The following is an 11,962-nucleotide window of genomic DNA, read 5'->3' on the forward strand; positions in this document are numbered from 1 at the left end:
TATCCTCGGATCATACAATCGATTCCGTCAATGGATATCTATCTCTGAACTTTTCAGTTCACATACAATCAAATGCTAAAATTGTTCTTAAGCGGAAAAGTATCCCCCACACAACTATCTTGATTGAATGACTCTTATCACTCAATTATTTTTTGAATAAGTGCCGACATAATAACCCGACTAAGCTTGGGGGTTCACCATATCATTATTCACTTATCTTTTAACTGAGTTATAACTCATTTTATTTTCTAAGCTTAATCGGCCAAACTTAGCTAGAACAGATACCATGCTGGATTAGATATGGTGGATGGTGCAGTAAGAAATGCTTGTGGATTATGGAAAAATGGAGTTAGTAGTGGAGGAGTGGAAGCTGTGGAATTGCTTTGTGATGAAGAGGGAGATGTAGAGTAAAAACCATAAGTGTGTGGCCTGAATGATTGATACTGAGAAGGGGGGTGGAAGTTCTTGGTTAAATTGATGGAAGAAGTGCCAAGCAATGTGACCAACACGACCGCATACGTGACACTGAGGTCTGGGAGAAGTATAGAAGGACCTTCCTCCTGTGGTTTGTCTTCCTCGTCTTCCTCCAACTCCACGATTGAAATTTGGAATGGATGAAAAGGAGGTTTCTGTGAGGTTCACTTGCATCACCAGATTCTCTGGCTTTCGATACTTATCAAGCATTTCATCATGAGTTAGCAGCATAGTTTAAACCTCACAAAGACTAAACATTTTTGGTTTTGAATTGAAAATAGTCATAAGTATTTGATAATCCTCATTAAGTCCTTCAAGAATAGCTTTAACCTGTTTTTCTAGTTTGACAGGCATTCCCAAAGCTGCGAGAGAATCTGCAATGGTTTTGATTTTGGAAATGTACTCTGATGGTGTGTGATTGTACTTCTTGATAATCTTGAGTTGTGCCTTCAATTGTTTGATCCTAAATTTTGTTGACTCCTCAAAATAAGCCTCAAGCTTGTGCCAAATTTGATAGCTATAGACACATCCAATCATTTTTGGCTTAAAAATTGAGTCTATAGAAGCCAATAACCAAGACATTAGGTTTTGGTTATCTTGGATCCATTGTGTGTATTAAGAAGATTCAATCCCAGCAAGTTGATTTTCTGAGTTATCAAAACGTGTAAAAATCTTTTTTTGATGCAGATGATCTTCCAATGCAAGTCCTCTAATAGCTACTAGGGCTTGTTGTTCCCATATCTTGTGGTTAGTTTCTCCTAACTTATCTTGAATCGGATGAAAGAGCCTTTAATTGAAAATTTGAAATGGAATCTGATTAAAAATTATATTGACGGCATTTGAATCTTTGTTGCTAGAGATAGCAAAATTATCGGAAGGTGAGGCCATGGATCTTCAAAAAGAAAGAAAAACTAGACTCTAGATACTATACAAGAATTTTAGAATTATGAATTTTGAATGAGAGAGAGCAAAACACCATAAAAAGAAAGAAAAGACAGAGAAGAGAAAAATAGAAGGCAGAAATTAAAATTAAAAAATAATAGAGAGAGAACGAATACATTGACATATTTAAAATTACAGCAATAGCTTATATATATACACAAGATAAAGATATATATAACTGTCTAATATTAAGACTCACTCACAAAATATACCACCAAATAAAACCAAATTAACTACTTTTCTACTATTTCTTTAATTCTATAATGAATAAAGATTTAAAATCTTATCTTTTCACTCTTTTACCATCAATACCAACAAAAATGGTATAATTTTGGTTTTTATAATTTTAGCCTATGAAAATGTAATTGAATATGTAAATTGATAAATTCTTGTAGTCGGATTTATTTACGTAAATAATGAAATTTTTTATTTTATTTTTTAAAAAAACGCGTCACTTCGATTGTAGTGTTTATTCACTCATCCAAATTTCGACTTTGAAATATCTATTGCTATAAGCTATTCACTTATCTTTTTTTTTTTGACGGATATAAGCTATTCACTTATCTTTTTTTAAATAGCTAACCTACTAAAATTGACACTATGTGACTAAGCAAATCTTTGTTATACAAAAATACGAATCAAGTTATACTTAGAAAAGAGACTTTAGTGTCCACTATCCAAATATGTAATTTTTTTAAGAATGAAAAGAAACAAAGGGAAACAGCCTAAAACTATATACCAAATGATATTTTATATTTATTTTTTGTCACGCACAAATCAAATGGGTTAGCATGATCTCTATACCTAATCTAATATTAATATTTAAACACCGCGGATTACACAAATCGACAAACAAACAACGCGAAAACCGCCATCCAAATGAATCTAAATCCAAAATTTGTTGCGTTGTAAATGCAGCATAAAGCAAAGTAACGCAAAGGCCAAGAAATATGTATGCATAGATCGGGTCCATTTTGCAGAGAATATTATCTCTTGATCCTCTTAATTATACTTCTGAAATGCTTCCCCCATTCATTGGAATATAATATTTTTGTCCGTAACTATGCTTTTGTTGTCTCGTTAATTACAGTTTTAATCGTTAATTACAGTTTTAATCATTTACTATACATATAATGGAAATATAAAATAGAATTAGTATAAAATTTTCTTTCTTAAAATATCTCTTATTATATGTAACCTATAAAAAATATTTTATTAAATTAATTTCAGAATTTAAATTCACAACTTTTTGTTTTAATGTAATATACAATTACTCACTATTTTAAGTAAGATCAAATTTGTTCACCTTATTATAATTGATATTCTATTAATATTCGAATCATTAAATAAAACAAATCAGTCCATGAGCACGTGCTTTACCTGCGTGAGCTGTATGTAACCGATCAAGGCCGATAACTGATGATTACAACTGTCTATTCTTCAGCAATATTGTTGTTATTGTTGTTGTTTATAAATTTAATTATTTTATTAGTTTATATAATTTTATTAAATTTATAATTAAATTTTTATATATTTTTTAATTTGGTTCTTATATTATTTTTAATTTTATAATTAAATTTTTATTAATATAAAAAATATTAAAATTATAAAATATTTTTAATGAATTAAAAATACTAATAATTAAAAATTTAATTAAACCTTTAACTACATATTTTATGAAAAAAATTTACTTTAATTTTGATATTTTTAACACAAAAATAATTTTACTCTTAAAAATAGTATAAAAATTCAACCAAAAAAAATATAAAAATTTAATTATAAATTTAATAAAATTATAAAAACAGAATTATATTATTTTTTAATTAAATTTTTAAATGAGTTGACTGGATAAAATAATTTTATATTAACGACACGTAAGAATTAAATTTATCTTCAAAGTAAAAAAGATTAAAAAAGAAAGAATTACTGAATTAGTTTTGTTCCTCCACTTTTCTTAATATATATGTGGCACTAAGTACCTCCTCTACTTGTTTTATTTTGGTGTCAACATATATCTAACGTGTAAATTATACCAATCTAATGTCAAATTAGGTGATGCTATAAGTTATTAAAAATGCTTTAATAGTAAAAAAAATAAATATTAACATTTCATAAATCATACTATCATAGTACTAAATAATATTATCCGGAATATTCCTACAATCTCCAAATAGTAAATCTAGATGACAATAAAATAACCTTTCGGTATAAAAGAGTTAGTGCATGTTTGGGCGCCATTATTTTGTTAAAAAAAGATCTTTTTTCAATGAAAAAAGATCTTTTTTTTATTTTTTAACGTGTTTGGCAAATTTCTAGTAGTAAAAATAAAAGCACTAGTAAAATCAAAAAAAGATCTTTTTTGAGAAGCTGTAATTTACATCTTTTTTTAAAAGATCTTTTTTCCTTAAAAAAAAGATGTTTTTCGTGTAATAAATGAACAAAAAAGTACTTTTATATTGTTATACCCAAACATAATTGATAGATAAAAAGACCTTTTTACATGAGATATCCAAACATAAAATTACTTTTACTTCTCTATAAGATCTTTTAAAAAAAGATAACTCAAAAAAAGATCTTTTCTCAAAAGCTCACCCAAACAAGTCCTTAATCTGGGGCATGTTTCTTAATCTGATGACAATCAGATGTAATTATAATTATAATATATACTGAGTTTAAAAATTTGTTAATCTCGATTAGGAAAAGAAGATGACAGAATGGTGTAGTTTAGTAATAGTGAAGCAAATTAAACCGAGTTGGGGGAAGAAATGTTCGCAATTGAATTGCAAGTTGCCATTTCACACCGTAACTAACAAACACATTGAAATTTAACAAACCAAAAGCCCCGTCAGTCCGTCACTCCCCACCCGAAACAGAGAAAGAAAAGAGTGTGTGTGTGTCGGGGAAAGAGAAAGAAACAAAGAAAGAAAAAAAAAAATGGCGGAGGTGGCGTGCTGTGGAACAAAGTTCTCGCTTTACGTGCTTGTAATCATAGGTTTGGTTTGCTTCGCGGGTCTTATGGCGGGTCTCACTTTGGGACTCATGTCTTTGGGAATCGTCGACCTCGAAGTTCTCATCAAGTCTGGTCGCCCTCAGGACCGCATCCATGCCTGTAACTAACTTCTATTACTGCCTCAATTCTCAATTTTTTTTCTGTTACTATTTATATTTAATTATAGCTTTCACTATTCATATTCGGTTTTCGAAAGTTAGTAATATTGTTTTGCTACGATCGATTTGTCACGTTGGGATGCTGGGCCTCAATTAAATTTTGAATCTTTTGTTTGCTAAATTATTTCCTTTTTTCTATTCTTTTTTTAATAATCAGTGATTATGTCTGTGTGTACCTCTAGCTTGAGACTAGTGAATGATTTATGCTATATGATCTTTTTTCTTTCTGTTTTTCTGAGTTCTGGCTCGTTGTGTTGTGTTTGGCAGCTAAAATTTTCCCGGTGGTTAAGAATCAGCATCTTTTGCTTTGCACGCTTTTGATTGGGAACTCTTTAGCTATGGAGGTGCTATCACTTAGTTGTGATATCTTTTTTGTTCTTTGTTTCCTGAATCAGTCATGTTTTCCTTGCTTAATCATCACAAGTTCACAACACTCACTTCCTTCCCAATTTTCCTTTCAGACTCTTCCCATTTTTCTTGATGCACTTGTGCCTTCCTGGGCGGCAATCGCGATTTCGGTCACACTCATCCTTATGTTTGGAGAGGTAAATGAAATATTGATTGATCATTGATATGATAAGGAACAAACTCAAACTGATGCTGTAGTGTATTTTGTGTGGTTCTTTCACCCGTGAGTGCTATTTTTTGACCAATTGGATGTGACACTGCAGATATTGCCACAAGCAGTGTGTACTCGATATGGATTGACAGTTGGTGCAACATTGGCCCCGCTTGTTCGTGTTCTCCTTCTAGTGTTCTTCCCAATCTCGTATCCAATCAGCAAGGTGTGCTTAGAGTGTGACTATATGTTTGATTAACATGATACTGGCAAAACTTCTGTATCTAATGTTAGATTGTAATGTGTCCAGGTTCTTGATTGGATGCTGGGTAAAGGACATGCTGCCCTTTTGAAGAGGGCAGAGCTCAAAACTTTTGTGAATTTTCATGGGAATGAGGTACATAAAGTTCGAAGTTTAAGTTGAATTTGTAATGCATTCTGTTTGAATGTTTTAAGATGGAGTTCAATGGTTTGGTGTTGTTGTTCTATAACTCTATATTATTACTTACTCATGCTCTAATTTTTTTCAATATCTCTCTGTTTAGTGCAATACTAATTACCATGGCTACTCGTTTGTGCTTTTGTCTAGGCTGGTAAAGGAGGAGATTTAACACATGATGAGACAACCATCATTACTGGTGCACTTGACTTGACTGAAAAGACTGCAAAAGATGCTATGACTCCCATATCAAAGGCATTTTCCCTTGATCTGGATGCAACTCTAAATTTGTGGGTTTGTGAATTCTTTATCATTTTCTCTAACTTGTCTATATCTTATTTTGTTCTGACCATCTTCATTGTGTCCATACTGAAGGGAGACACTGAATGCGATAATGTCCATGGGTCATAGTAGAGTTCCGGTTTATTCAGGAGAGAAAACAAATATTATTGGACTTGTTCTGGTAATTTTTCTTCCTTCTGTAATTTTGTAAGTAGATATATGGGATTGCAGATACCTAATGTTGTTAATTCCTGCAATCAAATTGGATATGACTTAAAAGTTGATACTGCTGTGAAAATAGTTGTTAGTTTTTCAAAATTCGTCTATCCTTTTTTGTTCCTTGATGTGTTTGGCTATGTCGAACTATCACATGATTGTTTACCCATGCTTTTGCCTCCTCTCTTATCATCATTTTGCTCTTGCTTCTAATGATAAACTTTGAAATACAACAGTTGAATTGATCCACTGTTAGTAAAAAAAGTTTACAAGGACCGGTGTAGGTTGAGAACTTCATTCTTATCCTGATTATTGTTTGATTACAATATACCTAATGATTGATTATGGATATGGAATTATGGGAAGGTTAAACTCATCTGGTGGTAGAATGTGCGTAGACACTTAGAACTAAAAATACTTTTTCCCCTTTCTTTTTATGTGTGATACTGATACATATTACATGGTAAGTAGTGAAATTGGAACTCCACTTTCTATTCTCTAATATATCTGCTATCTATTGCATACATGCAGGTAAAAAATCTTTTTATGGTTGATTCAAAGGCTGCAGTTCCTTTAAGAAAAATGATCATCAGAAAAATTCCACGGTAAGTTACTTTTATATCCTTCTCTATGAACTTGATGTTCTATATATTTGTATTTTTCTCAATTTCAGTGGCGTTCATATCCTGTGATTATTGCTAGATAGTGATGATTTCCTCTTCATTTTCCTTCAGTGTTTCAGAGAATATGCCTCTGTATGATATATTGAACGAGTTTCAAAAGGGTCACAGTCATATTGCAGTTGTGTATAGGGATCTAAATAATACAACAGAAGCACTCAGAAAAGTCAAAGGTGGCGATCAACATGAGGTCAAAGACAGCTGCAGGAAGAAGGGAGAAAAGGCATCCTCGGATAAAGGTAAAGAACTATAGACTTAAATTAAAAAAATGGATTAACTTTATTTATTCAGGAGCATGTTTTTGTTATACCATTTACAGTCCGGATTTGTTAAAATTGATCAATAAAGTTAATTACTTTCTTAAAAACAATTGTTCTCTTTAGTTCTTTCTAAGGGTATCTTTGATTACTCCTGTTTTGCTGGCTGTGCTGGTATTTTCTGGAGCTTCTGTAAAACGAAATTGTCAGGTGCATTTGTTTTTCCTTTTCAATTTTACTTTTTGCATTACATGGTTTCTACTTCACTTGTTTGTGGTTTTCTTCCTGTATCATAGAGACATATGCATCACTTCCTTCGTTTGGGCTCATGAAATTTCTTGGTTTATCAACTCAATGAAACTCTCTGTGCATTATCTTATGGACCTGAATGTTGCCATAAATATAGGTGGATCGGAGTCAAATGATGGGTCACCACAGGTGAAGAAAAGTCCACCAGCAACTCCTGCTTTTAAAAAGCGACATAGAGGTTGTTCGTATTGCATCATGGACATTGATAATTCCCCGCTGCCGGTGTTTCCACCAAATGAAGTAGTTGTTGGTGTTATTACAATGGAGGATGTCATTGAAGAGCTCCTTCAGGTCAGTGCAATAGCATGCTTTTTTTGCTTTTAGAGCTTTTAGCTTCCATATATTTTGATTGTTGCGGAAGCAACTAGAGGTTGCTTTTAATTCAGCTGTACATGCTGATCCATCTTCATTATCCTCTTTGTGCATTTCAGGAGGAGATTTTAGATGAAACTGATGAATATGTCAATATCCATAACAAGTAAGTTGAAAACTCTTCCCTCTTAATTTAAGTAGATCATTCTTAGGAAGTTGGTGACACGTTTTGCCACGGTTGATTGTTTTGTATGGTTTGGCAATCAGTTAAACCCCATTAGTTTTTTAATTCGAAGCATGATAAATTGATCTTGCAGGATAAAAATTAACATGAATGCATCTAACTCTAAGGACAAGGCTCCTGATGCAAATATGGAGCAACCTTCTTCTGTAGCTGTTCAAGGGCACACACCAACGAACTCACTTTCGACAGCTACATCTGTAACGGGCTCACCAACCACCATTGATCAAATCTCTGAAAGTGAGTCACTCAGGAATCAATAATGTATCAATGAAGATGAACAGGATAATAACATAGGTATGTGTTGAAAAGGCAGAGTAGCAGTATAGTTCCTTGTAAAAACTGTAAGGCATTATGTTAGTATACATATAAAGAAAGGAACACCACCACCAACTATATATATGATGTACCTGAATACTAAACATTTATGAATGCTTTGTTAAAATTTGTACCAGATTCAGCAATAAAATACTTGTTTGAATTTGAGCAACTTCTATGAATTTTTTTGTTCTTTCCTAATTTTGATTTTGATCATAAGCTATTTGGATTGGAAAAGAAGCTAATGCAAGCTCGAGATAAGAGTAAATGGTCAAATTTGTTTTTGGAAGACCACATGCTTTTTAAATTGGTCGCCAAAAGATTCTTTTAACCAAAATTGTCCTTCAAATATTTTAAGTTAGTTACATTAATCCTTCTGTCATTTGTGTTGCCGAGGACGTCAAAATTTACTAACGTGACATGTTAGATGACGCCACACTAAGCAAAGCACACACTTTAAGTGCTATCATGATAAATTTATAGAATTACATCAAATCAACTTCAAATTAAAGGAACTTTAAGATATTAAAAATTCTTTTAATTTAGAGTTGATTTAATCTAATTTTATAAATTTATCCTGTTAGAAGTAAATTAGGATTACTAAGCGTGTTGAATTGTCACTTAACATGTTATATCACAAAATTTTACCGCCATCAACAACGGAAGTGATGAAAAGGTTAATATGACTAATTTAAAATTTTTGAAAGATAAATTTGTCGGAGGCAACCCCTATTTTGCAGCAAGTACAGTCCTTTTTCTTCTGAAACACGCTTTAACATAGCTGCAACTATGTCTTGCTATTGCTGTCGAATTTTCAATTATCATCCATCTGCCAGCTTCCTTTAACCCATGAAAGAACCGCCATGGATAGATTGCAGACTAGTCTTACTTAACTTCCATTTAGTTTTGTAACTTTTAATATATTAACGTTGTAGGACATAGCATATAAGAATAACTAATTCGTTATTCCGAGGTTAACCAAAACACTAGAACCTGAAACAGCATGATAGCAGAATTGAATAATAATTAATATTAACTATTGATTCCTTTATCAGAAGCGTTGATTCCTTTCCTTCTTGGATGCATGTTGACGTTTATAAACCGGTTTAGATTTCTATTTTTTCTATCACATAATTAAAAATCAAAGCTTCTCTATTGTGTATTTCCTTTTTTTAATTCATACCAGGATAGCTAATTTTCCCCCTTAAGAACTTTTTATAAAAAGATCGAATAATATTGTAACTAAAAAGATAAAAAAATTTTTTTTGTTATAGAAGTAGAAGTGGTGATATATCTTAACATTGTAATTTTTTGTGTTTTTCAAAACTGTGGAAGTATACAAATCGATCCGATTTCTGTACCTAAATTTTTTTTTTACCACAAATCGGACGGTCCGATTCCTACTTTTCTAATTAAACGATCCCACGTTTGAGTATAACACCCCAACAATCCACATTTTAAAAAAACACCACTACCACTTCAATATTAAAAATAAAAAATTCAATAGATAACACTGAGTAACTGAGTATGGGGTGTTATTGAGTATTGAAACTGAGAATAATTATTTTAACTTTAAATAATAAAAATAATTTATATTACTATTAAATATTAATTATATCAGAACATAGAGCAAAATAAAAATTATCATAGAAACGATTATAATTACTAAAAAAAATGCTAAAAATTTTTATTTTTTATTATTATTTTTAATCATCGACTAAATTTTTTTTTAATTTCATAATTTAATAACATATTTTATTTTATATTTTTAAATATTAATTAACTAAAACCCAAAATCAATAAATTTTTAAGGTCCTCCCACATTTCTCATTACTAAAAGCAGAAGACCTGGAGCCACGAAAGTCGCACGCAAGGAAAGGGGTACAGGTGCCACGTCATCAGTCGCTACGTGGCACCATCCCTATCAACCATTGGTTCTATGAGGCGGCTATACATTCTTCACTATTTTTTCCTCTTCGTCTAAATCCGGCTCTCTTTTTCTGTTCTTACTTCTTACACAATCACACCCCGCAAACAGAACGATGAATCGCTCAGCTTCCATGCAAGTTTCGTCAATCACTACTACGTACTAACAATATTCGGTCATCATGATATTGTTTATCGAAAACATGAATAACATTTGTGAGAATTATAACTGCCTTGTATCCCACTAAGAATTGTTCGGATCATTATTATTTAGGAGATAACTAATCGAACTAATCTAATATAATTTGTTCATCATGCACCACCAGTAACTAGCTAGTCGTTAGTAAATCCATAATATATAATTTTATGGACCACACATGTATAAACACTATATCATTAATTAACAGAGGAACAATTAGATAAACTACTAATTAATTAAGAACCTGAAAAGATCATATATCAAACTTGTTTGAATACTTACGGCCTTTGATGTTTGATATCAATCATATCCTTTGGAGGAAAAAAAATTGGCAAACCAAGGAATCCAATCATTTCTATTTCTTTTGTGTTCTGGAGAAGAAAAGGGAAAGAGATAAGTGTTATAGATGATGCAGAAGAAGATAAATAAATAAATAAAAATTTCAAAAAAAAAAAAAGAGTAATAGTGATTAATTAATATAAATATTCAAGCGCTTTTTCTGGGTTTGCTTTTACGCCTAGCCCTGCTTCTTGCTTTCGGTAGTGGAAGAGCATCCTCATCTCCCTCTTGTTGCAGCTGAAAAGGTTGTAGTTGTTTTTCATCTTCATCTTTCTTGGCTGTGGCTTGTGTTGCTGTAGAAGCTTCTAGTAATTCTTGTTGTATGGATTCGTGTACGTTTTGCTCTTGGATGATTTTGTTTTCCGCAATAATCTTACGAGGTCTGCCTCGTTTTCTTCGAGGCTGAATAATTTGTTCATGTTGCCCCCCTTTCTCGCTTGATGCTGATGCTGAAGCCTCGGCTATTGCTACCGAAAGTTCCTTCGTTTTTTGTCGCTTCTTCTTCTTATTTCCCATAAATACACACATACAAAACTACCACCTTATCACAATAATCAATAATAAGAAGCTCCGCTACTCCAACTAATCTATATATATCAATATATCACCAAATCAATATATATTATATTATCAGCTTTCTTTAAATTAAATAATCTCTATAGTGAAGACTTCTTCAGTTGCTCTCTGTGTGTTAAAAGCAAGCAACGAGTAGAGTAGAGTAGAGCGAACCAATATATCTTTGACCAGAATCCAGAATCTGGAAACGCTCTATAAAAGCAAGCAGAGTACAGTACAACCCTCTTCCTCTGAGCTTTACACCTCTTTGAATATTGGGGTATCAATCCAATACAATAATAGAATGGGTTATGCTAACTTTTTTGAACAACATGAAGAGTTTTTAAATAATTATATTTTTTCCTTTTATTTTTGTCTATTCTTTCCATATATGGTGCACTTCAACCCACGTCCATATCATTTATTTTTAAGAAAAAGTTTAAGGAATTAATTAGCACATAAGCTAATTCAAATTAATTTTTTATATTTTTAATTTTAAAATTTAAAAAATTAAAAAAATGAAGATTTTTTTTTATATAATATACTTTTTGTTTTTCAACTAATTGACTCTATTCTAAATTAATTTTCTGTTAGTAGAATGATTTTTTTAATTAGAGTAATCACTTCTCTAATTATTTTTGCTCATGCATATCAAATTGACGAAGTCATTTTTAACATAATTAATATTACATATTCAATAAATATTATTATTTTTTATTAGTATTTAATAAATAATAATTTATTTC

At 31.4% G+C, this 11,962-nt stretch overlaps 1 protein-coding gene across 1 annotated transcript; it reads left to right on the top strand.

Annotated features, from left to right (window-relative positions):
• Positions 1-4,106: 4,106 nt before the first annotated feature.
• LOC112764996 (DUF21 domain-containing protein At1g47330) lies at positions 4,107-8,369 on the top strand. The gene is made up of 12 exons (XM_025810850.3): positions 4,107-4,525; positions 4,852-4,928; positions 5,046-5,129; positions 5,256-5,369; positions 5,454-5,540; positions 5,733-5,872; positions 5,958-6,045; positions 6,612-6,685; positions 6,815-6,999; positions 7,424-7,617; positions 7,758-7,804; positions 7,956-8,369. Exons 1-12 carry the CDS (start codon positions 4,351-4,353, stop codon positions 8,140-8,142), a joined length of 1,452 nt encoding a protein of 483 aa, XP_025666635.1. The 5' UTR covers positions 4,107-4,350; the 3' UTR covers positions 8,143-8,369.
• Positions 8,370-11,962: the final 3,593 nt, after the last annotated feature.

Source organism: Arachis hypogaea, chromosome 17, assembly GCF_003086295.3.
Source record: "Arachis hypogaea cultivar Tifrunner chromosome 17, arahy.Tifrunner.gnm2.J5K5, whole genome shotgun sequence".
In the NCBI taxonomy this organism is placed as follows: domain Eukaryota; kingdom Viridiplantae; phylum Streptophyta; class Magnoliopsida; order Fabales; family Fabaceae; genus Arachis; species Arachis hypogaea.